Source organism: Piliocolobus tephrosceles, chromosome 10, assembly GCF_002776525.5.
Source record: "Piliocolobus tephrosceles isolate RC106 chromosome 10, ASM277652v3, whole genome shotgun sequence".
Classification (NCBI taxonomy): Eukaryota; Metazoa; Chordata; class Mammalia; order Primates; family Cercopithecidae; genus Piliocolobus; species Piliocolobus tephrosceles.
In genome coordinates this window covers 29777057-29804617 of record NC_045443.1, presented here as the reverse complement: position 1 = coordinate 29804617, position 27561 = coordinate 29777057, and the positions used below count along the sequence as shown (strand labels likewise).

General features: G+C 38.6%; 2 protein-coding genes across 3 annotated transcripts in view; both read left to right on the top strand.

Moving 5' to 3' along the window:
• The window catches only part of TMTC1 (transmembrane O-mannosyltransferase targeting cadherins 1), a 292296-nt gene extending 284943 nt beyond the window's left edge, over nt 1–7353 (top strand). For both annotated transcript variants that reach the window (XM_023209004.2, XM_023209003.2), the window contains one exon: nt 1220–7353. In XM_023209004.2, coding sequence (XP_023064772.1) covers nt 1220–1360 — 141 coding nt within the window. In that variant the 3' untranslated portion in view covers nt 1361–7353. The remainder of the gene's footprint in view (nt 1–1219) is intronic.
• A 3913-nt stretch (nt 7354–11266) lies between these two features.
• The window catches only part of OVCH1 (ovochymase 1), a 79795-nt gene continuing 63500 nt past the window's right edge, over nt 11267–27561 (top strand). Inside the window, 8 exon segments of the mRNA XM_023208924.1 lie at nt 11267–11330; nt 12298–12416; nt 12694–12791; nt 13516–13688; nt 17772–17867; nt 19241–19392; nt 21172–21361; nt 22703–22805. Coding sequence (XP_023064692.1) covers nt 11267–11330; nt 12298–12416; nt 12694–12791; nt 13516–13688; nt 17772–17867; nt 19241–19392; nt 21172–21361; nt 22703–22805 — 995 coding nt within the window.

Genomic DNA, 27561 nt, shown 5'->3' with positions numbered 1-27561 from the left:
TCTTGTTCTGTCATTTCCACTTTCCTTTCCACCAGTATGACCAGTGAATACAGTAAGAAATAGACACTATTGATACAGAGCCTGGATAGTCACTAGTAACAGTAATGATAGTATCATATTGAGCGCTCACTATGTGTCTAAGCTTTTGACAGGTATTTGGAAGATAGGTAAGCATTCGATAAGTATTATCGACAACACTTATTCGAGAAGTTGCTTGTTGCTACATGTGTCTTCACTCTGAGAGATATAATTTTTAATTGTGATGGAAATGTAAAGGGTCACTGGTATTTATCCACATGGGAGCCATAAATAAAAATAGATGGAACAAATTGATACTTTTTGTAATGGGGGGAACTCCAACAATCTTAGCTCTGAGACTTTGCAGAATACAGATCTAAAAGAGGGTAGAACGAATAAGGGAGGTAATATATCCAGTAGCAGAAAAAGTGCTGAAAAAAGCTAATAGCTATGACTGAGTTGCCAGGGACCCCTTCTGGGACCAGGCACACATGGTTGCTAGGTGAAGAGTCAAACAAAACAGTTGGGAGCCAACGAAGGGTGGGGACAGTTGTGTTTAGTAGGTCAGGAGTGATATACTGTACTGCACTGAAAGTATACAGCTGGTACATACTGCTGCAAAGCCGCGGTAGTAGAAAATTTGACTTCACATGCTTATCAACACTTTTCATTGCATAAAAACTTTATTAGGCAAAAGTTACTTTTAGTTTTAAGCTGAAGATTAGAGTAACTGCTATATCACTAAACAGATAGAGGGGACACACAAACTATTTAATCATTCTTCTTGCAGTTTTAAAAACATTTTCTCGTCTCTCATTCTCCCACTCCCTCCACCCCATTCCCCTGATATGAATTTTGTGCCATGGTTTCATTTAATTACAAAGGAACAGTACTAGCCCCCTGAGGACACTAGGAAATGATAACCTCACACCCTGCATTAGTAGAATTGAAAATCTGTTTTTCTGTCATTTATCCTTACAGTATAACTCTCCTCTTTCACATTCTCCAGCTGATCTAGTGCTTAAAACAAATAAGAGTCTCCAAAAGCACCAATAGACAAGGATAAAATTACACAGACAGAGTTTCCATATGAGAACATTAATGCAAAACTGGGCAGAGGGTCAGTTTCTTAGTCTCTTCGTTCTCTGAGAGAGTTTTGTGATGGATCAGAATGTAATTGCTCTCTCTTTCTCACCCCCAGGGAAAATATGTGTCTGCAAGAGCTTATTATGAGAGAGCCTTACAGTTGGTTCCAGACAGCAAACTGCTGAAGGAAAATCTTGCCAAATTGGATCGCCTAGAAAAACGATTACAAGAAGTTCGAGAAAAGGATCAAACATAGCACCGTTTGAGTCAACCTCATAGGATAATGTGGTCCCTCTGAAAGGGGAGTGATGGAAGCCTTGCTTTCACATCAGCAGGGGCACAACTAATGAGATTTTCACTCATTCCGAGTTCAGGGTGACACATTTTGGGACATCTGCTGGTAGCCCAGTGCTGAAGGACCTGCTTTTCCATGAAGGAAGACGAAAATAGCAAACAAGGGCAAGAAGGTCTGAGAGGGAAGGAGAACGACATTTACACATTTTACAGATTTTTGTTTGGTTTAACTCCAGATTTCTCTTGATAGATCTCTGTGCTTTTGAGACCTGGAGATCTAATTCTGTTTAGACATTTTTTGTCCCAGAAATACAGAAGCTTGAAATGCTGTGAAGGCAGAGCTTCTATTCCTTATGGGATGAAATATTTCAAAAGAGGATAAATCCTCTGTGGTAAGCCATTTGGAAAATCCTACCAAGAGTTGGCTTATTTAATTCTCCAGAACCAGAAATGAGTATCTAATAGCTTTTGTAGAACCTTCCAGAATATGTGGGGAAAAAGGGCTATTGCTAAGTGAGCTTTATCTAATATCCCCCTAAGAGTATTACTAGTGCTTTTTTGAGAAATTAAAGGGAAACTCCTGGAATTGTATATGGATGTCTTTATCCCTAGGGGGAAGTCAAGGAGCCGGGCACCCCTGATTCTTTATGGAAGTGTTTAAAACTATTTTAATTTTATTACAAGTATTACTAGAGTAGTGGTTCTACTCTAAGATTTCAAAAGTGCATTTAAAATCATACATATTCCCGCCTGCAAATATATTGTTATTTTGGTGGAGAAAAAATAGTATATTCTACATAAAAAAATTAAAGATATTAACTGACAGAAATGTCCTACTTTATTATCTTAATGTTCAGACATCATGAGATTTATTATTTTTTGAAAAATATATTTACCCATTGAGGAACCTTTATGATGTATCACAGAAATCTTCATAGATTCTAACTAGATGGAAAAAGAGCTCTATTTATTTGTGTTCCTAGGCTTAATGAGAATTCTGGGCTTAGAACATCAATGATTAATACCTAGAATTCTTTGTTTTGAGAATATTATGGAGAATGCTCTAAAAATCTAGGGTAAAGATCTAAATTCAAATTTTAAATATATATTTATATTTAAGAGATAGGGAAGGCAAAGCTGAACTCACAATTTGACATTTATTTTTAGTGTTATTTATTTCATAACTTATAAAATAATTAATATATATACACACACACTTTTCTCTCTGTACAAAGTGGTTTTAATATCAGCTTTCAAAACTGATCTTATAAAATGTAAATCTAAATTGTAAAATAGTTAAGTTTTAACAGTCCATTCCAAAATTTGTGTTGATTATTCACTTGCTAAAGAGATGTGAGGAATCAGCCTTCAGTGTTTTGGCAGTAGTATGTTTTGGAAGTGAAGAAATTGAAACACCTGATTCTAATTTGGTCTTCATCATTAAAAACAAAACCAAAACACTCCAGGCAGTACTGTTTGTAGTGCTGAGCCAGGTAGCACTCAGACATAATAGCCTGAAAGCTCACATAATTCACATGCTCAGGCCAGGGCAGGGTAAAAATAGCCTTCTGCTTCTTTCAACCCAGTATCAGGAAGCACTAGCCCAGTGTTATTATTTGTTTTGTCAAAGTAAGTCTAAGTAAACAAGAAAAATTTCCACAGAAGGCGTGGCGAGGGGAGTATTTTAAATGCAAATGATTACAGAATTTGAATTAGTATGCATCTCTTTGTGTGCATCAGTAATCCAATAATGTATATATTTCCACTACGATCGCTTGTTTCTAATAGATTTTTCGTGTTATATAACATAAATGTGTCCACAACCTTAATTAAGATATATTCTTCCTCCCAAAATCATAGTCCTAGGGTCAAGAAACATACTCCCGTGTTTATTGTAAAATAACAACCCCACCCTCAGATTGAAAAAACATGAAGCCCTAATGTCTAGGACTTTATTACAACTTTTCAGAATTATCTGTAATGAAAATTCATGCTTAAAACTTTAATGGAAAAGACTGAGCTCCAAATTTTGAACAGTTATTACACCTTACTTGAAGTGCTAATAAAGATAGGAGAGTACTTTTGTTGGAATAATGGAAATGGTGATTTCAACCTAAAAGTTTCTGAGGGTAAAGGATCACATGACCTTCAGGAAACTTTGTCTGCTTCCTGGTAGGTGCTTTCCTATCTCCCCCTATCCTTCCCTACTCCTTTTCCCTTTCCTTCCCTCTCTTTTTCTCTCACTGTCACTCTGTCTACACACACTGGCATCTTTTGAACACTAAAAGTAAGCACTGTTTTTTAAAAAAGTAATTATTTGTTGGATCAGATACTTTTATCCCAAGTGAATACCTTCACTGAGATGTGGCCAATGCAATAGTTTCACAGTTAAAACAGTGCATATAAGAAAATAAATCACATACTATTTTTCAAAGATATTAAATGTATTTTGTAACTATTTTCATTTGGTCCTTGTAACATGAAATAATACATGGAACTTACCTTTATAATAAAAATGGAGTGCCCTCGTTCATCATAGAGGTGCATCTAGTTTGCCCTTAATGAAAGTATACTTGCTGTGTGGATTGATAGCACCTTCTTGAAATGTAGGAGCACAGCTGGCTTCATGGATGTGCAATTTTTGCAGTCCCACAGGGCCCTGCACTCTGAAGCATGCTGAGCTCAGTTGAATGTCTGATTTTTACTTATTTTTTTGAGACACAGTTCCACTTTGTCTCACTTTGTCACCCAGGATGGAGTGCAGTGGCGAAAACATGGCTCACTATAACCTTGACCTTCCTGGCTGAAGGGATCCTCCCAACTCAGCCTCCCAAGTAGCTGATACTGCAGGCATGTGCCAGCATGTCCAGCTAATTTTTGTATTTTTTGTAGAGACAGGATTTCACCCTGTTGCCCAGGCTGGTCTCAAACTCCTGGGCTCAAGCGATCTGCCCACCTCAGCCTCCCAAAGTGCTGGGGTTAAGAGGCATAAACTACCATGTCTGGCTGAAATTCTTAATAATTTTCGAGCAAGAGGTCCACACTTTCATTTTGCACTGGGTTCCTAAACAGGTTCTGGGTAGGAAGGAAAGTGGCTGAGGATAAAACAGGAGTTGCTTTGGCCTGGCTGAACATTTGAACCAATGATCAGAGTTTCATTTTATGATTGTGTTACTCTGAACAGCTTTGTTATTTTTTTCCAGCTACATTTAGAGTTCCTCATGTATATATCACCCCTCTTTTTCCAGTCCATCTAACCTCTCCTTTTTTTTGTACCTAGAATCAGTTCTTCTTTGCCTTCAAAATCCCTGATAAGTGTCCATTTCTTTATGTATCCTTTGATATAGAAGCCACGAGAATGGCTTTAGCAGCTTATTTTAACTTTATGAATTATTCATTCAGGATTTTTTAAATGATTCAGATGCTTTCGATCTGTTAACAGTATTTGTAAAACATGTTTCAGTGATACAACATAGGTGAACTAAACCAAAGATGCAAATGCCTTGGAGGAAAAGAAGTTTTATTATAGAGAATCCTGAGATATATCCTTTTGGGTTGTTTAATTTAAAGCCTATCACAAAACAAAGAGAATTGTCGCACTTTAATTCCAACCTCCTACAGTACTTCACAACCCTTAGCATAAGAATCTGAAATTTGTAATAGGTGGTACCTAGTTTGATGCAGTGTTTTGCAGTGGTTGTGCAAATGCCTCGTGAAACAGTTTTTCAGTCAGACTAAATGAGAAAATCCAAACTGTCCTATCAAAACTGGCCCGCAATAACTGTAATGTGAGGAGAAACAAAGCAAATGTGCGTTTCCTATTGTCGTTGTAAGACATTCCAGGTTCTCAGATTGAAGAGCTACATTCAGCTGATAGTTGACATCTGTTCCCTCACACATAGTGGCTCTCAACACGGCTGCACTTTGGAATCACCTGAGGACCTTTCAGAATCTCCGGTTGAATCATCCTGGCTGTCCACGATTCCAGTGTGCAGCTAGGCTGGAGAACCGCTACAAGGCTGATAACTGTAATGGGAGTTTGTAACTTTTACAAAATAATAGATGTTTATAATCTTTTGCAATTTTTACTTTTAAATCTATACTAAAATGAGCCAAAGAAGTCTTAACAATGATTTATGGCACAATTGGTTGGTTGAGGCTATCGTTCCATGATTCACAAATAGGTGGTTATGTGGGGTGGTTTTGCACTTGTGGCAATTGGACTACAATTTGGCCTTAAAATTACAGAATTCCTGGTTCTCAGATGGAGAGGAATTGCCTTGAAATTTGCATGTACCAGACTAAGTGCCCAGTATATATGACTGATATTTTCGTGACTCATAGAAGGTGTCCGTGGTATAGAGTTTATGCCTACATCTCTATCTTTATTTGGGGCACACATGAGCTTTTGTTAATTATTTCTTACTCGTACTTGTTAGAATCTGTTTATGAAAAAAAAAAGAAACTTTTGCTTTGATTTTGTGGTGGATTCACCTTCTTAAAATAATAAATCTAGAGGATATTAGGAACGACATTCACAACAACTATAGTTAGAGGTGATTTTTAAAAAATTTTTGTTCCTGGTTTCCAAATTACATTTACTTTGATTTGATTATATGTTGGTATCTCCCAAATATAGCTTAACTTAGCTATCTAGATGGTATCTTTTGACATTTGAAAAGAATAAATACCTGTCAAATCTTGCATTTAGGCTGCAGTTGAATAAAATAAAAGCTTAGGGTGTCAAAAATAAGATAGAGAAGTATTATAACATTTTATGATTATTCTTGAAGTCTTTGATCCAAAAGGAAAATATGTTGAATAGTTCTTCTAAAAAATATTATTTCCCTCAATATTTTATTTGTAGCCATGTAACTTAAAGAGAACAGAAAATAACTGCAATCAAAAGCATGGTTTAATATCAATCAAAGTGGCACAACAGAATTGATAAGATCTTTATAACAATCAGTTGGCTGATATTAAAATATTGATTTTAATTGATCTTTTTAATTAAAGTCTTTATGGCCTGTAACTCATAAAATCAGCATCCACCACAATATATGCTCATTATTGGTTTGTAAGCATAGCTCACCATTGACTCCCACCTGGAAAGACACGTCTATGTCTAAAAATCCAGTAGTTTCTTCGCATTCTCAGTAGTACACATTGTATATGTATCTGTATCAAATTTGGTAGTTCTCAATATGTGTGATGTCCTTTGGGGGTTATTTATCTTGCTGGTCCATAGAAGGGGTATACTAGCCCAAGAATCAAGACATCTGAGTTCTAGTTCTAGCTCTGCCACTGAAGAGCCACCTTACCTGGGCCAAGTTGGCCAGTGTCTCAGTCATGTTTACCACCCATGAAAGGACTGGTTGGTTTGATGTTTCCATTAAGCTCAATGAGTAACTCTAATGGTTACTCTTGAATCTGGATTGAAAAACACTATGCATCTGATGAGATAATTCATAACTGTTGCCCTTTTTTAAATGATACAACCCTAAAAGTGACTGAATTGCCCAAATGCTTGAACATGGCAGAGGTAGTTACTCTTATTTTACAGTCTGTGCACTTAAAAATTCCTACAGTGATTGTTACTTTACTGGGGAAAAAAAGATGAGGTGAAGTGTTCTCCCAAGGAATTAAAATATCTGTAGAAGCCATGGCTTGCTTTTACAATGTGGAAATCATTTGATTTGCTGTAATTCATACAGATCCCTCCTTTTGTCAGGGGGAAATGATTTGCATCCTGTTCTTTTTTCGTACTTCCTGTTTTGATCAGTTGTATGTAAATGTACATTTTTGTTACTTTGGCTGTGCCCGTTAGAATTTATCTTCCAGAAAGTATTTCTCCCATTGAGTCTAATGATGTATACTTTGCCTAGGTCTTTCCAAGATTAAATTTATGTAAATGTCTATTTTATATAAAATATGATTAAAATAAGTATGTCTGGTTTCAGTCTCTCAAGTACTTCATGGCTAGTACCTACCGATGTCCATGTCACCAGGAGTGTCTGTGTTAACAATTTTTTAAAAGGACCATCTTCCTTCCTTCTTTCATTCATTTACTCATTTCATTGCATTGTTCTGTGTGCTTCCTGTCGGCTCTCTTTCCCTTCCTCCACACAGTGCCAATTCAGTACTCGCCCACTCCAGATCCACTCCCCCATCGTGCTTAGATGCTGTCACCTCTCTCTTCATAGAGTAAATAAAAGGTAGAAAGCCGATATCCGCCAGTGCCCTGCACTTCATCTATACATTTACCTGCACCTAATTCTATCCTTTCTTTTCTCCTGTGATCATAATGGAAGAAGAGGACCCTAGGTTCTGAATTTTGCCGCTTACGGAACTTCATTCCATTCCTTAACTTCTCCTTCATCTTTTAACTTCTTTCTTTTGCTGACTCTTGTCAGATTGTCAGTTCTTCTCTATCTTAAAGCACATACACAGGTAATCAACACCAAAACAATTTGGAAAAAAAAAAAAAGTCCTTCTCTATTTCATGTTATCTGTAGCTGCTATCACATCTCCGTGTGTCCTTCACAGCCAAGCTTTTTGAATAGCAGATCACAGTTGTCCAATGCTAGTGAAGATGTCCAAATTAAAGACAGATTTGCTGTACATCACAAGTCACCACTTTCTGGGGGTAGTCCAGCCCACTCCTCTCCTTGATATCCTTTCCTTTTCTGAAGTAATTTTAAACATAAAAAGAGGATTCTTCCATTTGGATGTTTTAATATAACTACAAACTCAACTTATTTTTAAACCATTACTTTATTAGAACATTTGAGTCTAAAACTAATGGCCTGACTTTTTTTTTTTTTTTTTTTTTTTGGAGATGGAATCTCACTCTTGTTGCCCAGGCTGGAGTGCAGTGGTACAATCTTGGCTCACTGCAACCTCCGCTTTCTAGGTTCAAGAGATTCTCATGCCTCAGCCTCCCATAGCTGGGATTACAGGCATGTGCCACCACACCCATGCCTCAGTAAAAAAAAAAAAAAAAAAAAAAAATTTTATTTCTATTAGAGATGGAATTTCACCATGTTGGCCAGACTGGTCTTGAACTCTTGACCTCAGGTGGTCTCCCTGCCTCAGCGTCGCAAAGTGCTGGGATTACAGGCATGAGCTACTGAACCTGGCCTATGGCCTGGCTATTAATGGTGTGTAATTCTTACTGAATGGCTCTTTTTCCACTTAATGGAAAGGCATTATTCTGTGAGGCCTGTAAGGGAGTAAACCTGGGTATATAAGAATAGGGTCTCAGTTGAAGCTGTGGGTTTTGAACTCTGGAAAAAAAGGGAGTTGTCCTGTAACAGGAAATGAGACAGTGCCCCACCGCGTGGAGATTCCCAGGTTTGAAACAAAGAAACCACAGAATATGCTGCAAAGCTGTGTGCCATGGGCAGAAGAGTGAAAGGGGACAGCACCTGTGAGCCTCACGCAAGGGCTGGCCATGGTATGACCAGCAACTTGAATATTGCTGGCCTGACCATTCTTGCACAGCACATGTTCACCTTCTAGTTCTTTCCGTTTTGTTTAGTAAAGACTTTTTGGTGGGTTTCATCTTACCTCTTGCTAAAAAGAAAGAGGGCTTTGGGTCCATGTGGGTGCTCTGAGCTTTTACTGGAGAATGGCATGGCCCTGGAGCTGGCACAGTGGTTCCAATGGTCACCCCCATGTGATGACTGCAGGGAGGAGAGTGGTGAAGGCCACTGTTCAGGCAGCCACCACACCTGGACAGTACTGAAGCCTGGAGGTTCAATGTTTTATTTTTCACAGAAGAGCTGCTTACCTTAAGAGCATGCTGGATACCCCTTACCCCCTAGACACCCACGCATGAAACCAACGAGTCATCTACTCAAACTGTCATCCGAGGTGTCTTTCCTTGAAATAAATACTCAAAAGAAAATAGTGCTACTTTCAAGAACAGCACAGGCCCATAGAACTATTGGTGATGACGAAATATTCTATATTTGTGCTGTTCAACATGGTAGCCACTAGGCAAGGTGGCTCCTGAGCATTTGAAATGTATCTAGTGTGACTAAAGGACTGAATTTTTAACTTGATTTCCTGTTAATTGATTTTAATTTAAATAGCCACATATGGCTAATGTCTGCCACATTGGTCAGTGGAGCTCTAGAGCTTTTTAGTGTAGTGGAACTCGGGACATAAGAATCACAGAAACTAGCCTTGACAACATGGTGAACTGCACCTCAAATACAAAAAATTAGCGGGCGTGGTGGTGTGCTCCTGTAGTCCCAGCTACTTGAGAGGCAAAGATGGGAGAATCGCTTGAGCCCAGGAGGTTGAGGCTGCAGTGAACCAAGACTGCACCACTGCACTCCAGCCTGGGTGATAGGGTGAGACCTTGTTTTAAAAAAACCAAAGCAAAAAAAATCACAGAAACTGCTCTCAGGTTCATGAAACAAGAAGGTTTGAGATGTATGTTTCAAGTTTGAGTTCCAGTCACATTTAAACAAAAATTCTTTTTTTCTTTTCAGAGACAAGGTCTCGCTGTGTTGCCCAGGGTGGAGCGCAGTGGCTTTTCATGGGTGAGATCTCACTACTGAACTGAAAGGGAGTTTAGACCTGCCCCGTTTCCAACCTGGGCTAGTTCACCTTTCCTTAGGCAACCTGATGGTGCCCTGTTCCAGGAAGGTCACCATATTAATACTCAACTTAGTGTCAACAGACTCCAGAATGGCATAGTGCCATTCAACCCAGAACTGGGCTCAAGCCATCCTCCTGCCTCAGCCTTCCCAGTAGCTGGGACTATAGGCCACATGCCACAATGCCAGGCATCATTCCCCTTTTTTAGGCTTTTCATCAAAAGGTGTCCATTTACCCTCTGTTCTCTCCTGCAGTCACAGAGGTCATTGTACCCAGTAGATTGTCACCTGCTTGTACCTGTGCTTACATGATCTCCACCTTGACTGCCTTCTGTTTTCCCATCTACCTGTTCATCTCCCACCTGTCCCCCTTAGTTTATGTACCCTCCTACCTCAAGAAGCTTTTATTTCTATTTTACATGAAAGTAAAATAGAGCACTTGAAAGTAAAATCCTCCAACTGGCACTGGAGGACTGGTGGCCAGGTCATTTGATATATATATAGAATGTCCACTTAGCCTTGCCCTGATTTTCTGACAAAATATAAGACCATTACAAATTCTGGCTTTATTTGTCTTCTAAATTCAGCCTTACAAAATAATATTCATGGAAAATAGTGACATCTCACCAATAGATTATTTTTAATCATCTTAAATGATGGATTCTATAGATTTGGGCCCATTCTGCTGAAATGGAGGACAGTGCTGCCACCCAGAAAATGATGTCAGCTCGAGCCTGATCTCTCCTATTCACTCTTTGAAAACTCTAGAGGGTCAAAGGCTTCAACAAGCTTCTCAGAAGTGGCAGTATTGTACTAAGCTTCATGAGCCCCCGCCTTTCAGCAGTCCTGCCTGTGTTTCGTGTGGGGAACCAGCTTCATTGCCCCTGAGCTTGGACCGCATTCCCCAATCTGAGACATAATTCGCAAGGCTAAGCGTTTCAGGCCACTGATCGGCTTGCTCTGGATCTGCTGGCAGGAACCTCTGCACACGTGTGAGCACCCCTGCCGCCCATTGGGCCACCTCGCGCCAGTCTCTAAGGCGGGGTGGCGGGACGCTGTGACACCAGGGACGACCAGAGAGTGGCAGCAGCTCACAATGATCAAATGATCGTGAAGAGGGACACCTGTGAACCCAGGCGCCACGGCAGGTGCTGCCCATAGGCGCCACGGGAGGGAATAAAGGGCGCTGCCCCGCCTTCCCTCCAGAGTTTTCGCAGCCTGCAGGGAGGGAGGACGTGCGAGACTGAAGCATGGAGGCTATGGGTGTGCTGGCCAGTGCTGGTTTGTTGCTATTGCTGGTCATCGGCCACCCCAGAAGCCTAGGTGAGCCCAGGGCCCTGGGCACCAGGACTGCGGAGGAGGCTGAGCCACTGGAGAGGGAAGATTTCATTACTCCTTGCCTCAGGAAGTCAGGGTGGTATAGCCACACCTGAGGCATTTGGGAAGAAAGGGTGAGGGGTGGTGCATGCTCAGATGTCCCTAAAGGAAGGCCTGGGCCAGACTTCCTTTTTGAAATTTTTTGGATTCTAGAGGTCAAGTTTGTAGGCACACCTGATAATCATGTGTGTACTAAGGAGCCTCCCCCAAGGAAACCTAACCAAGCAGAAGTAAGTTAAAGTCAAGTATCTCCCTTCCAGAGTAGTATATGTTATTCCCCCAGTATCTTTGTTTTGTTTTGTTTTGTTTGTTTTTTTGTTTGTTTGAGACAGGGTCTTGCTCTGTTGCCCAGGCTGGAGTGCAGTGGTGCGATCATAGCTCCCTCAACCTCTAGGGCTCATGTGATCCTCCTGCCTCTGCCTCCTAAGTAGCTGGGACCACAGGAACAGGTCACCACACCTGGCTAATTTTTACATTTTTTTGTAGAGGTGGGGTCTTATGTTGCCCATGGTCCTGAACTCCTGGGTTCAAGTCATCAACCCACCTGGGCCTCCCAAAGTGCCGGGATTGCAGGCGTGAGCCACTGCACGTGGCCCCCGATATCTTTAACATAACCTAAATTTGCATCTTCCCAAAGTAAGCCCCAAGTCACCTACCAGAGGTAGCACTGGCTCCTTCCTGCCCAATGGTAACACGGGCTGAAAGGGAGCAGACAGGAGGCAAATTCTGGTCAACCCAGGTGACTGTGGGATATTCTGAAGAAAATATTGAGAGAAGAATGCAATAGTCTGCAGCTAAGTGCTATCAGAACATCTGTGCCAGGCCAGGAAAATCCAAACGGGAAATCTTGGTAAAGTGAACTCTCAAATAAGGCTCTGTGTGTCCACACACACACATGTGCTCTTCTACATAGGACTGAAGTGTGGAATTCGCATGGTCAACATGAAAAGTAAGGAAACTGCCGTGGGATCTAGATTCTTCTCTAGAATTAGTAGTTGGAGAAATTCAACAGTGGCTGGACATCCATGGCAGGTCAGTACAACAAAGGCATTGATTTCTTAATGAGAAAACGGTGAAATATTTCCTTTGTTTCAAAAGCAAGAATCCACGTTGATTTGCAGTTTTTCTCCTGACCCCCTCTAGCTCTCTACCAAAAAGTTTACTTCATAGGAACTATCTTACTATCCAATTTATGTCAGTATTTTAAGAATATTATGTCAGATTAGAAAAGTTGATCTCCAGTGTTTCCGATGGAGATACATCTGTGGGGAGACATATTAGCTGCGTTTGTAACTTTCTTCTCTGGCAGGTCTCCCTAAAATCACATGAGCACCACTTCTGCGGAGGAAGCTTGATTCAAGGAGATCGTGTTGTTACAGCAGCACACTGCCTGGACAGCCTCAGTGAGTAAGTTGTGGATTTCCATTATTTGTCGGGCCTTGATTCCTAGCTATGGGACTGGGAGATTTGTTGCTCTAAATAGCAGGTTCATTCTCAGTTCCTTTCTTAATTTTGCCTCCCAGTGCACCCACCCACTGATCTTCCTGATTCCCAGAAATGCGTGTCTGTCCCAAGATTTCCAGTGCTTCCTGTTCTACTGAATTAAACAATCCTAGACATCATCTATAATTTATGGATTTAGTGCTTGGGTAGAGGTGGTGGTTACTTACTGTAATAAAGCATTAACAAGAAATGTTAAATGGATGCTCCAAAGTTTTAATCAGCTGGGTTTAAATCATTAGGTGGGAAAAAGCTGCAGAAATTACATATATTTGACCAGATTAATAGAGGGTACTAATAAGAGAAAAGAAGGAACAGTTCTAGAAAGCAACTTTTATATCCTGTTACAAATGGCATAGCATGTATGAACTAAGGTTTGTATATCAAAGAAGTAAAGGAGGCAATATTTAATTACTTAACTCAGAAAAATGGAAACATGACGAAAACCATGACTTTTTCTAGATTAAAAAAAAATATGACCATTGGTAACACTCAATAAATAAAGAAAACCTTCTTCAAAGACTTAGGGTTGCTTAAAGGTACATTAATCACTCTTCATTTAATTACATCAAACCAAGATGATTTGTGTAGGGGAAACAACTATTTATGAAATATTTATCTTTGGTTTTAGGAAGCAACTGAAGAACATAATTGTGATTTCTAGGGAGTACAGCCTCTCTCAGAAGGATGAGCAAGAACAGAATATTCCTGTCTCAAAAATTATTACCCATCCTGAATACAACAGCCATGAATATATGAGTCCTGATATTGCACTGCTGTATCTAAAACACAAAGTCAAGTTTGGTGAGTATGGAGAGTTAGAATATTAAAAATGCAATGGAGGAAAATTGCTAATTATGTACAAGTTAACTTTAATGTCTGTGTGGCTGTCTAGTAATAGAATAGCTCAGCTTTGTTTCTTTTTAAAATAATTTTGTTCAGTCTATAACCTATTTAAAAAAATAAAGTACTGTATAAGCTACATATCCCAGCCACAAATTATTTATGCTTAACCTAATAACCAACATTTTTTTCCCTTTCATTTATTTCTATTGATACATATTAGAAGTACATATTTTCAGGGTACATGTGATAATGTGATACATTCATATAATCAAATCAGGGTAATTAGGATATCTATCACCTTAAATATTTATCTTTTTATATATGCTAGGAACGCTGGAATTATTTCTCTGATCTATCAAACATCAGGTGTATATTTGTATCCATTAATCAACCTCACTTCATCCTCCCCTCCTCCCTATCCTTCCCTGCCTCTCATAACCACAGGTTTACTCTCTATCTTCATGAGATTCAGTATTTTAGCTCACACATGAGGGAGAATATGTGGTATTTGTTTTTCTGTGCTTGGCTTATTTCACTTAATATCCATGTTCAGTTTCATCTGTGTTGTTACAAATGACAAGATTTCATTATTTTTATGGCTGAATAATATTCCATTGTGTGTATATACTACATTTTCTTTTTCATTCATCCATTGATGAACAACTTAGGTTAAGTCCATATTTTGGCCAACTGGTATTTTAAGGACTCCTGTTTCTTGGCTGGGCTCCATTCTAACTACCTACCTATATTCATCTCTAACCAAAAAGCTTGGAACATTTGAAAATGTTTTTGGAGACTTCTTTCTGTCATTACTATAAACAAGATACATAACACTCTCTCAACACAGGTAATATAAACTTTCTGGGTAAAATACTAAAAGACCCCCTCCTTTTTTTAAAATGCAAGGAAAGGAAGTGTTACGTGGCCAAAAACAAAGCACAAATCCAGAGTAGTTAGTCAGGCCACTGCCCTTGAGAGATCAAATTGATCTTTAAGATCCTAGAGATTTACCTGGCCATGAGAGGAACTGTAAAGAACCTGGAAATTTCTGAAAGGTGATGCTTTGAAAGATAGGGAGAGGGATTTGTGCGTGTTATGCTACATAAAGTGAGGGAAAAAGGGCACTTAACTTGTCTCAACCTTGGCTCTGGACAGAGGGTTCTCAGAAGAATCTGTAATCATGAGCCAGGCCTCACTCAGGTTTGATGCTGGAATTGACATCACCTGTGTGGCACAAACACTCCAAGGCAAAATTTTTAAGTGGTTGCAGGTGAGTAATCAGCCTCTGGCAGAAGCAAAAATAAATCCTCTCTGAGAGAATGAAATTTAAATCCCAGCTTTAATATATTCCCATAAAGCTTTAATGAATTCGAGCACAGAAAAGTGCAGAGAAATTTACCATCGAAAATAGAGTCTGAAGCATTAACAATCAGAATCAGACCTTCAAAGGTTACAAATGTCAAGATAGAGAATAGAAAATGAGTATATTAAGGTTTAAAGAAGTGAAAATGATTTTGAACCAGAGGAAACTATTAGATGAAAGGGAAATTTGAAAATAAGCCAGTAAAATGTGAAAATATAAAAATGTAATTGGAATTAGCAACTCAGTAGAATACTAATCTACCAGATTAGATTAGGTGTATGGAACTAGACAATCTGAAATAATTACCCAGAGGAGACAATGAGGATAAGAGACAGAGAAGATAGAGTGTAATAAACATTCAATTTGAAGTTTAGAAAGAGTATGGATATTGGTGGAGAGTGACTGTAATTTAAGAGAAAGTGGCTGAGGATTGGTCATAATTGATATCCAAATCTTTAGATTTAAAAAGCTTAGTAACTCCAACTATTATACAAAAAATAATTGTATATCTAGACATGTGCAAAAATGTAGCACACTAAAGGAAAGGATCCCAAAAGAATCTAGAAGGAAAAAGACACATTACAAAAAATGGAATGTTATTGATTTCTCAACAGCAGTAAGTGAATGTCAGGAGATAGTAGATGATCAAAATACTGAGAATAACTCAAACTGTAAGTGTATGTAAGAGGAAACTATTGCCCCATCTTTTCTTTCCTTTATAGAAAACCTCTACTAAGAGCCATCTATGCTAGTTATGTCAATTTCGTTTCCTCAATTCTCATAGCTGGATGTATTAGGTTAAGATGTCTGTTCCACATTTAAGTGGATCAGACTTTCACTCCACTGTTTCATAAATTTGGTCTTGTCACAGTCACTAATGACCTCTATGTTACTAGATTCAAAGTAACTTCTCAATTCCCATATTTCTGGATAATAGTTTTTAGCAGAATTGCTCATATGTTCTTGGAAATATTGTCTTCACTTGAATTCTGGGAATCCATTAGTTATTCTCCTACCCTATTGTACCCTTTCTTAGTCTTCTGTGATGATTCTTCCTCTTCTCCTTGACTTCATATCGTTGGAGTGCCCAGGCTCAACCCTGGACATCTTTTTCTCTAGTTGTGCTCATTCTCGTAGTGATCTCATTCAGGATCAATAATTTAAACATCTAAATCCAAAAAACTTTGGATTCATCCTTGATTCTTCCTTCTCTGATACTGTACATCCAATGCGTCAGAAAATCCTGTTGCTTCTTCCTCTCTCACTTCACGCATTTGCCAGGCAATACGACCATCATTTCTTGCCTGCGTTAATTTTAATGGTCTCTGAAATTTACGGAAGCTGCTGCTTCTGTCTTCCTAATGTTTGTTATTAACCCAGTGGCCAGAATGATACTTTTTAATAGGTAAATCAGATTGTATCACCCTATTCAAACCACTTCAATGGTTCTCCATTACATTTAGATGAAAATCAATGTCATTATTATCTGACATACCCTCTTTCCTAATCTAACCTCTGATTTGTTTATTTTTTTATGAAACTTACTTAATCTGCTCCAGTCATCCTGGCCTCCCACTGTCCCCTAAACATGTATGCATGATCCTGCAGCAAGGAGTATTTCTTCATCAAATGACTTCTACCCAGATAACTGCATGATTCCTTTCCTCAGCTTCAAGGCTTTGCTCAGATGTCACCTGCTCAATGAGACTTTCCATTATCATCATATTTGAAATGACTCCTTCCATGCCATTCTCCCTAATCTCCAGACTAATCTCCTTTATCCTATTATTTTCCATAGCATTTATTTACCACTGAACAACGTATTATATTTGCTATGTGTTTCTTCTCCCTTCACCCAACACACAAACACAAATATGCACACTCGTGTAGGTTCTACCAAGACAGAAATATTTTTCTTTCTGTTCACTCATTGAGATCTAAAAGAGTGCTTGCCACATGACAATTTGATCATCTTGTTCTACTATCTTCTAACATTTACTTACTGCTGTTGAGAAATCAATAACATTCCTTTTTTGGTAATATGGTTTTTTCCTTCTAGATTTTTTTGAGATCCATTCTTTGTTTTTAGTGTGCTACATTTTCAGCACATGTCTAGATATAAAATTATTTTTTGTTTCATGGTTGCAGTTACTGGGCTTTTCTCTAAAGATTTGAATATCAATTGTGATCAATCCTCAGCCACTTTCTCTTAAATTACAGGTCTCTCCCCACCATTATCCATATTTTTTCTAAATTTCCCAGGTTCTTTACAGCTCCTCTCATGGCCAGGTAAATTTCTAGGATCTTAAAGATTAATTCAATCTCCCAAAGGTAGGGGCCTGGCTAATTCCTCTGGATTTGTGCTCAATAGCTGTCGAGTGAAAAACTATCCTTTCAAAACAAAGCCGTAGTCTAAAATGTTAGTAGATTGGGGGGGGCTCATGGTAGTGTGTAGAACAATTGGCCTTATGTTTTTCCTTGTTTTACTTTTTCTGCATTTCTCTAAATTTCTATAAATACAAAACAGTTTTTATGGGGGGGCCAAAACTTAAAATATGTCACCATTACATTTAGGAAGAAAGCGTAGAAACCATAAAATCAATAGCTTTCACTTTTCCAAATGTATTCAACATGGATACTTATCCATGAACCTCATGCCTTTCTTGTTGTTTTCTCAGGAACTGCTGTTCAGCCAATCTGTCTTCCTGACAGTGATGATAAAGTTGAACCAGGAATTATTTGTTTGTCCAGTGGATGGGGCAAGATTTCCAAGAGTAAGGGACATCAGAATGACTTAATACTTCTTCCAGATCTCTGTATGTCCAGGGGAAGCAGAAATAATTTTCTTGACCATGAGTAGTACATTTATCATTTTTTATCCCTAATTTCTGACACAATGAAGATTTCTGGTTATCCTCAGCATCAAAAGGCTTATACTTCTTAAAAGGCTATTCATATCACTCCTGCTGCTGCCAATTTGGTTAGGTATGGCAGATAAAGGAAGCTGGATAGAGCTGTGATAGATGAGGAGGTATAAGGCAAAAGGATGATCAGGAAATAGTAACAATAGTTAAGCTTCTTTGTCTTTAATATTGTGACTTTTTAAAAAAGTCAGACTCAGAAACAAAAAGTAGAAGAGTAAATACCAGGGATTTGAGAGTGAAAGAAAAGGGAAGATGTTGTTCAAAGGGTGTAAATGTGGAATTGTATGACAAGTAAGTTCTGGAAATCCAATATACTGCATGGGAACTGTAGTTAATATATTGAATACTTGAAAATTGCTAAGAGGGTAAATGTTAAGTATTCTCACTACAAAAAAAAAGTTAACTGTGAGGTGATGTAATGTTAATCAGCATGATTGTGGTAATCATTTTACAATGTACACATATACTAAAACATCACTTTGTACTCCTTGAATAAATATAATTTTTATTTGTCAACCTCAAAGCTTGACAAAAATACATTGTGATTTTTTATTTTATAAAGAATTTTAGGCAGGGTGCAGTGACTCACGGCTGTAATTCTAGCACTTTGGAAGGCCAAGGCAGGAGGATGGGAGCCCAGCAGTTGAAGACCAGCCTGGATAGTATAGGAAGACCTTGTCTACACACACACACACACACACACACACACACACACACACACACACATGGTACACACACACACACAAATTAAAAATTAGCAAACCATGGTGGCATGCCTAGTCCCAGCTACTTGAGAAACTGAGGTGGGAGAATCACTTGCTCCCAGGAGGTTGAGGCTACAGTGAGCCTTGATTGAACCATTGCACTCCAACCTGAGTGACAGAGGGATACCTTGTCTCAAAAAAAAAAAAAAAAAAATGATTGTTATAAAACATTTCTGTATTGACCAAAGTTTTCCTCTGTTGGGGAAACATTTAAGCATTTGTTTAGAGAAGCCACAATTGTACAATTGCCTATGTTATCTTAAAAATCTGCTGAATATTTTTAAAATGTCGTCTGCCATGTATCTGATTTTTAGAAGTGAATATGATTCACACCTAAAAACAATTTTACTTCTACATGTGGTTAAAAATCTGTTTGAAATAGTTCTAAACGTGTAGACTTCTCATTAATTTGTTTCCATGAGGATATTGTGTACTAACTTATCTGTCCTCTCTCTGCAGCATCAGAATATTCAAATGTCCTACAAGAAATGGAACTTTCCATCATGGATGACAGAGCGTGTAATATTGTGCTCAAGAGCATGAACCTCCCTCCCCTGGGAAGGACCATGCTGTGCGCCGGCTTCCCTGATGGGGGAGTGAACACCTGCCAGGTACAAAAGTGTAAACCAGCCTAGTTGTTTAGCAACATGTGGGTGAAAGTAGATTCTGCCTTTCTGCAAAAGAAGCTCCTGTTTCTTCTGTTACTGTGTCAAAATTCCTTTTCCCTTCATCTTTTTATCTGATTTCTACTGAGAAAGTGTACTTGAACTAAGCAGAAAGAATTATTTCCTGTCTCCACATCCATTCCTACTCCTACACTTCTTTCATTTTGGTGGGTTGGGGAAAGGGATTAGTTTGAACGTGTCCAACCTAATGGAATCAAGCAAGATGACCACTTTCACAATCTTATTAGGTCCAGCTATGAATTCTTCATTTCACATATTGTTAAGCATTGTGGATTTTTTTTCCTTTGGTGCAGAATATATTTGCACAAAATTTGACTGAAGATACATAGCTTTGGTCACAGTTGTGTAAGAGATATTGGGAATGACCACAATCTCCCAAGACTGACACAACTTCACAATAAATACCAATCTTCACAAGATATTTAGAGGGGACAAGGAGACCAATTTTTGAAACACAGGAGTTTTAAGCTTTAGATAGGTCTTCCAAGTAAGTTATCTTCTCTTTTAAGGTGGAGCAGTAAGGAGTCATTTTTCTTTGCCAAAAAGCAGCTTGAAAATGTTGAGGGAAGCTCTCTGAAATTATCTGTTGGAAGGATTTTTGAGTTTTTCTTAGAGGCAATGACAGGAGTTTGGGAGGGAGGAGACTGAAACTTACACTTATGCCACTTTCTAAATTGGAAAACAGATAGGTTAAAGGTACTTTTTGCTATCTGCATTCATTATAGGCAATCAATTTTTGGATGAAGCCCTCTACACCTTTTGAGAAGAGTTTAATCTGACAAAAAGTTGTCTGAAACATAGTCTTAAAGCAGCATAGATTCTGGAATGTTATTGAAGATGAAATCCTAAAATCTTGGGTTCTTTATTCTGTAGGATAAGAACCAGTGTGATCATTTACATATATCCCCAGAGGTAAAATTAGGTTTCCCAGGCTTTCCTTTTTTTTTTTTTTTTTTTTTTTTTTTGAGACAGAATCTCACTCTGTTGCCCAGGCTGGAGTGCAATGGCGCAATCTTGGCTCATTGTGACCTCTGCATCCCAGGTTCAAGCGATTCTCCTGCCTCAGCCTCCTGAGTAGTTGGGATTATAGGCACCCACCACCACGCCCAGATAATTTTTTTTTGTATTTTTAGTAGAGACAGGGTTTCACCATGTTGGTCGGGCTGGTCTTGAACTCGTGACCTCAGGTGATACACCATCTCTGCCTCCCAAAGTGCTGGGATTACAGGTGTGAACCATGCGCCCGGCCCAGGCTTTCTGTTCTTAAAGCCTTGAGGCCTTGAACTATCTTGGGGGATCTATTCACTGATGCTCTATAGGACTGGAAGATGACCTAGTCTTTCCTGCAATTCCAGGTGACAAGCTATAGTAGAAGCATCTATCTATACTACCTCCCTTCCAACGATTTTTAGAATGTACATGGTAGTGGGGGAAAAAAAAGGGGGGAGGAAGAAAAAGTGTTAACCTGACAAGATTGCAGCCAATAGGTATAAAGAGATTTTATCTTGATTAAAAGATTGTGCCTTGAAACTAATGATAAGGACACAAGAAAATGGATAAACAAAAAGTTGATGGACGATGGCTAGTGGACTTCTTTGCCTCTACCTCTTTTCACTTTGTGATGAGTGCTGATGTTTGCGGAAATGACAAAATATTTTACACTGTGGCTATTTTCAAATTTTCTCTTTTTTTGTACCATGAAAGAGGGACTCTGGAGGACCACTGGTTTGTAGAAGAGGTGGTGGAATCTGGATTCTTGCTGGGATAACTTCCTGGGTAGTCGGTTGTGCTAGAGGTTCAGCTCCTCTAAGAAACAACCATATGAAGGCATCACTTGTCATTTTCTCCAAAGTGTCTGAGTTGATGGATTTTATTACTCAGAACCTGTTCACAGGTAGGTGAATTCTTTCTTCCTCATCTCATCCTAACTGAAGGGTAGTTACTCTGCTATGTTGCGATATTATCAGAACTAAGCTTTAGAACAAAGCAAGAATAAGGCTGGTTTTAAATTCTTAGTCCAATGTAGATACTTGTGTCTCTGAAACCCTGAGTACAGAAATCTGTCAATATAACTTGAACAAACCAAATCCCTGTATAAAATTTTCATGAGATGCCTTTTCGCATTTATGAGATTTTATTAACAGACCTTGAGAATAGACTCATTAGGGGATTCTTTCTTCATTTTTTCAGTTGGCATAATTTTTCTCTGTACTACTTAAGAATACTAAAAATAAATCACTCGTCTCCCACTTTGCCCGCTCAACCTTGTTAACTTACTTGGCAACAGTGAAAAAATGAGGGAGGCCTTGGAGAGTTAATTTGGCTCTGTGACACTAAAATCTAAATTAGGAAAATGTGGGCCTGGAGATACCAAACCTGTCCTCTGCAGAATGAAAGAGGCCTGAGAGAACACAGCTTTCCGGAACAAGCAGTTGAATGTAGGAACCAAATATTTTTTAAAATGACAAGACCCAGAGCCCCAGAACATAGTGCTCTCCCCATCCTCCATCCCTTTCTCATGGCAGTCCAAGGGCAGCCACCTGACTGAGGGGTTTCAGAAGTGGTGCTGTGGATCCTACCACAGGCCAGCACTTCCTCGGACTGCCGCAGACTCTTCTTTGGTCTTAAATGTAAAAGTCCTCTTCACTCCTCTACTGCAAGGGAGCAATTCTCTTCTGGTAGCAATTGTATTCCATTTTGATCACCTGGAAGGGAAAGTTGACAGGGTTTAAAAGCCCTGAACAAAGGTAAATGGTAACAATGAGATTTTACAAGAGCAATGAAATCAGACATTAAAGGTTAATCCCAGTGAAATGAACATCGGAATGTGATAAGTGATTTATTTAAATAATGCTTCCTTAGGATAATCTTCTAAGCTTCTCATCCTCTGTTTGCCATTTTTTTTTTTTTTTTTCCAGTTCATCTTCCCTATCTCTTTCCAGAACTGGCTATGCTTTGGAAATAGGGTTAAATTCAGTTTTCTTAACCTTAAAAATCAGAGAATTGAATATTTCATATCTTATTTTTAAAACCACACTAACCATCAAATCAAATAAATTACTTCTGCTTCCACGTAGTCCTTTAACCTTTTCTAAAAGACTTAGTGGGTCACTCACTCTGAGAAAAAGATTCCCTCTGCATTGATTTTAGTAGAAGTTACGATTCTTAATAGTCTTTAACGTCACCTTGTTAAAAATGTTTTGGAAAAGACACTAACTCTTCATACCTTCTACAGGTTTGGATCAGGGCCAACCCATCTCAAAAGTGGGTCTGAGGTATATAACAAAGGCCCTGAGTTCTGTCCAAGAAGTGAACAGAAGCCAGAGAGGAGAGGGTATGTGTGGTTCTAATTAGCGAAGGAAGCTGACTTGAAAAAAGTCATCAGAGGAAAGTAAACAGAAGGATTGTACCATATTCACAATCTGAGTTTTATTTAAATTTTCAAATGTAAACTTTAAACGCCCCTCCCATATTCATACATAGGCTCCAACATTTAAAACCTAACCCTGGCATCTAAAGCTTCTGAGTAAATGAGGGAGACTTTCCATGCCATTACTAAAAGTTGTATCTATTTATTTATTTATTTATTTATTTATTTATTTATTTATTTAGAGATGGAGTCTCACTCTGTCACACAGGCTAGAGTGCAGTGGCAAGCAGTCTCTGCTCACTGCAACCTCTGCCTCCTGGGTTCAAGCAATTCTCCTGCCTCAGCCTCCCAAGTAGCCAGGACTACAGGCACCTGCCAGCACACCCAGCTAATTTTTGTATTTTTAGTAGAGACAGGATTTCACCATGTTGACCAAGCTGGTCTTGAACTCCTGACCTCAGATGATCCACCCACCTCGGCCTCCCAAAGTGCTGGTGCTGGGATTACAGGCATGAACCACTGCACCCAGCTGATTTAGCATCTTCTTTTTTTTTTTCAAGATTGAGTCTTGTTCTGCCACCCAGGCTGGAGTGCAGTGGCATGCTCTCTGCCTCCTGATTTCAAGCGATTCTCCTGCCTCAGTCTCCTGAGAAGCTGGGACTACAGGCATGGACCACTACACCTGACTAATGTTGGCCAGGCTTGGTCCCAAACTCCTGACCTCAAGTGATGCACCCGCCTCAGCTTCCCAAATTGTACTTTAGTATCTTTAGATGAATGTGTTTAACCTTACCCAAGGCAGCCTAAAAAGAGATGGGAAAGTTGGATAAATGTTACATCTGAAGAAGTGTTTTAAAAAGTTTCTATTTTGATTCAAATTATGGTGAATTCAGAAATGTTTTTAAAGTCTGTTTGCAAATACAATGTCTAAATCATAGCCTCTAAAAATATTTGCATTCCCATAAATATCAATGAAATGAATAATATAAACCGTATAGATTCAGGCTGGCCTCTGGATCATTTTGAAATGTTGTCGATGGGTAAGGAAAATGATTGACTTCTTTCTTGTGTTTTTGAAGATTGTAAACCTCAGGGCACAGTGTTATTTGGAGAAAATGGGAAGATTCATTACCCCCATTCCAAAGGAGACTACTATTCTCATAATTGGTATGTATCCCACATAGGCGTGATTCCTGGGGCGTTTCCTCCCGCAAAATGGGACAGTTTAAAAGACTCCACTTTGGCAATTTTTTTTTTTTTTTTTTTGAGATAAGGTCTCCCTATGTTGCCCAGGCTGGGCTTGAACTCCTAGGCTCAAGGGATCGTCCCACCCCAGCCTACTAAGTAGTAGGGATTACAGGGACATGCCACCATACCTGGTTTATTTTGGCAATTTTATCTAGTATTTCCAGTTCTCATATAAAAGTGTATGTTTCATCTGATATTTTTTGGTTGGTGAATATTTACTCATTAATGTAAATCATCAACCTGAATAGTTATTAAACTAAAGTTTACTTGAATTGATGTATTCAAATATGTAATACTGACAGCATCTGGCAATGAGATTGCTATGGGATTTAGTGATTAATTCTGTCACATTTATTTCTATAATCATGGTAATATTTTGCTTATCATCACCTAGATGATGGAAAATAGTTCATGTCCTATAAACTTTAGTATCTTTTCACAAATTTTCTACATACCCTGTCCTCTAAAATATATCTAAATATAGCTAAAAATATCTTTAAGTTTTAGAAAATTGTGCTGCAAGTATCTCATTTTCTTAAGTGATCTAAATTCATTCTTAAAATTGTACTGAGAATTGAATAGTGTACTACAAAGATAACAGTTCTACAAGTTTCTAATCTGGTAAAAAGAGCTAGATAAAAATAACTATACTACAAAACAAGAGGAAATAAGCTTTATAATCCACACATCCAAGAATGTGCACACTACAAAAAAATAGAGACCAGTTCTCTTTGGTGTGGTTTTTAAGGTGCGTGTAGAGTGATTAGAAGTGTGGGGAGAGATATAAATGTTATAGTGGAAAAGATGGCATTGAAATGAGGCATTGAAGGATAGTTATGATTTTATAGCTCATGAGGTCTTTGGTGGTTCTAATACTGAAGATTTCAACAGATGGAGAAGCAGGAAAGAGGTCATTCTAGGCCAAGGGAATTAGGTATAAGCAATGCCAAGGAGGTGGGGAAGATTGGGGTTGTTTGGGTTCTGAGTATCCCACTGTGACTGGACAACAATGTGAATGGGAACTGGGGTAGCAGTGGATGATGAGGATGGAAAGGATGATCGGGACTTAATTGCAGAGGACCTTACGTTCCATGCAGCGAGATTAGACCTTATGCTACAGCCAATGAGTATGCTAAAACTAAAATGATGGAAAGATTATAACTTTCAGAACTAATGTAAAATGAATATAAATATTTATTTCAAGTACAGATAGAAAAGTGTGGCTTAATTTCAGCTCATAATTTAAAAGGCTTAATGGTCTAAACTGACTTTGTCTCAGGCAAACTTGTGATGATAGAATGCCAATAAAGCTTTTGCCACCTTTGCTTACGCTATTAGAATAATATTTAGAACAAGAGTTTAAGAAACTATTTATTAGTCTCAGGGAAGGAACCTCTAGGGTACAATCTTTAGACAGAGAGATTGATAAGCCAGAATTTGTCTGAAGGACAATAACCAAGATGGGAAAAAAATTCAGAACAATGTTTTACGAGGTATGGTTGTGGGAACCATAATATTTTTTGATCCAGAGAAGACTGAAGAGGAGGAAGGAAGTGTTTTGATTTGTCTTAGAGGCTACTAAAGAAGCAGAATTTGACTTATTCTGAATAATTGCAGAACTGATAACTAAGATTACTGAGTAGAAGTTAGAAGGCAGAGTTCAATTCAATATGAAGTCATTCCTTGTTTGAGTCATTTCTGAAATTAACTAGCCTGCCTCAGGAAGTAGTCAATGCCCTTGATAAGTGGATATTTGAGCAAAGTATTTGTACATTGGGTAAGAGACATGGAGATGGCAGCCTACTTACCCTCAAACACAGAGACTCAACGTAGACAATTAAGCATTTCAGGGATCTCTGCAAGAAAATGTTTCAAGAGAAGGGTTATTGTAGAAGTAAAAATCAGATCAAATGCCATTGCATATGGAAACTCAAACTTCTTGAACTGAGCAGAACTGTAGGATCAAAAGTCACATTCATAATGCGTTAAGTGACTGTTGAAAATTTAGTATCCCAAATAATCAACACATTTTTATTGAACCCTTAGGATGTGTAAAACACCGTCTTAGGTGCTAGAGATACAGCAGTGAATGAAACACACAAAAATGCTTGCCTTTGTGGGGCAAGTTAGAAGGTGGAAATGGGGTAATTTTTAAAAGTTACATATAATAGTAGAAGGTAGTAAATGCTATACCAAAAAATAAGGCAAGAAAGGGAGGTGGAGAATGAGAGTATACAATATCAGAGAGGGTGGTTAGGGCAGACCACATTATAAAGATGATACTTGGAAAAAAGACTTGGATAAAGCAAGGGAGGGAATTATATGATCATTTTGGAAAGGAACACTCCAGGCAGAAGGAATGGTAGGTGTGAGACAAGAATACATTTGATATACTTGGGGAACAGCAAAGAGACCAGAGAACCAGAGCTGAGTGGCTGCAGAAGGGCAATGTGGCCAAATTATTTCAGAATTACAGGGTATGAAGAGAACTTTGAATTTTTCTGTAAGGGAGATAGAGAGCCATTGGAGGATTTTGAACAGAGGGAGATCATGATCTGACACATTTCAAAAAGATCACTTTTATTACTGTGTTGCAAATAGACTGTAGGCAGGCAAGACCACAAGCTGGGAGACCAACTACTGCAATAGTCCAGGTAAAAGATGATGCAATCATCCAGGTAAAAATCTAGCTTTGACCACATTTGTAGAGGTGGTGAAGAGTGGTAGAGCTGTAGGATTTGCTGATGAGTTGACAATTTGGGTTTTGAGGGAGAATGAGATCCCCATATGAGTAACCTAAGAGTTTTTAACCTGAGCTATTGGAAGAATAGAACTGTTGTCTGAGATGCAAACGTTGGGGCGGTGGCTTTTAGACAGTAGAGTCAAGAGAGGCATTTTGTTTGTTTTGATAAAGTAGACTCAACTGTGCTTATGAACAGAGAGTGAGAGTTAAGAGTCATAGGAAGCACATAGAAATGTGAAGTAAGCTTCCTGAGAACACAACAAATAAGGTTTGGCATTGAGAAGAGGGCAGAATAATTCCTTTTCTGGGAAAGCAACAAAAAAGGTAATCTACAGAAAAGTTGAAGGAATTTACACTGGATGTCTTAGTTATCACATGAGATTTTAATTGCTTCAACTTTAGAAGATGAAGTAGAGATAAAATAGTTAAGATATTAAATAGTTTATAGGGACTAAAGTAAGGAGGCAACCAGAGATTAATAAGACTTTCAACACCAGTAAAATCTAATTTGTATTAGCATCTATTTGTACTATATTTCAATAAGTCAAGACAAAAAATTCATTGTAAATACAGCTTCAATAGGAGAAAACAAAATTCCCAAGATAGGTTCATAAAAGGCTGAGTCACCAAAGACTGTCTTCAGTGTAAGGCTAAACAAGGTGTAAACCCACCCACGTGGAAAGTTACATGCCTCAACCTTGGCACTAGATGTAGGGAGAGGTAAAAAATTCTT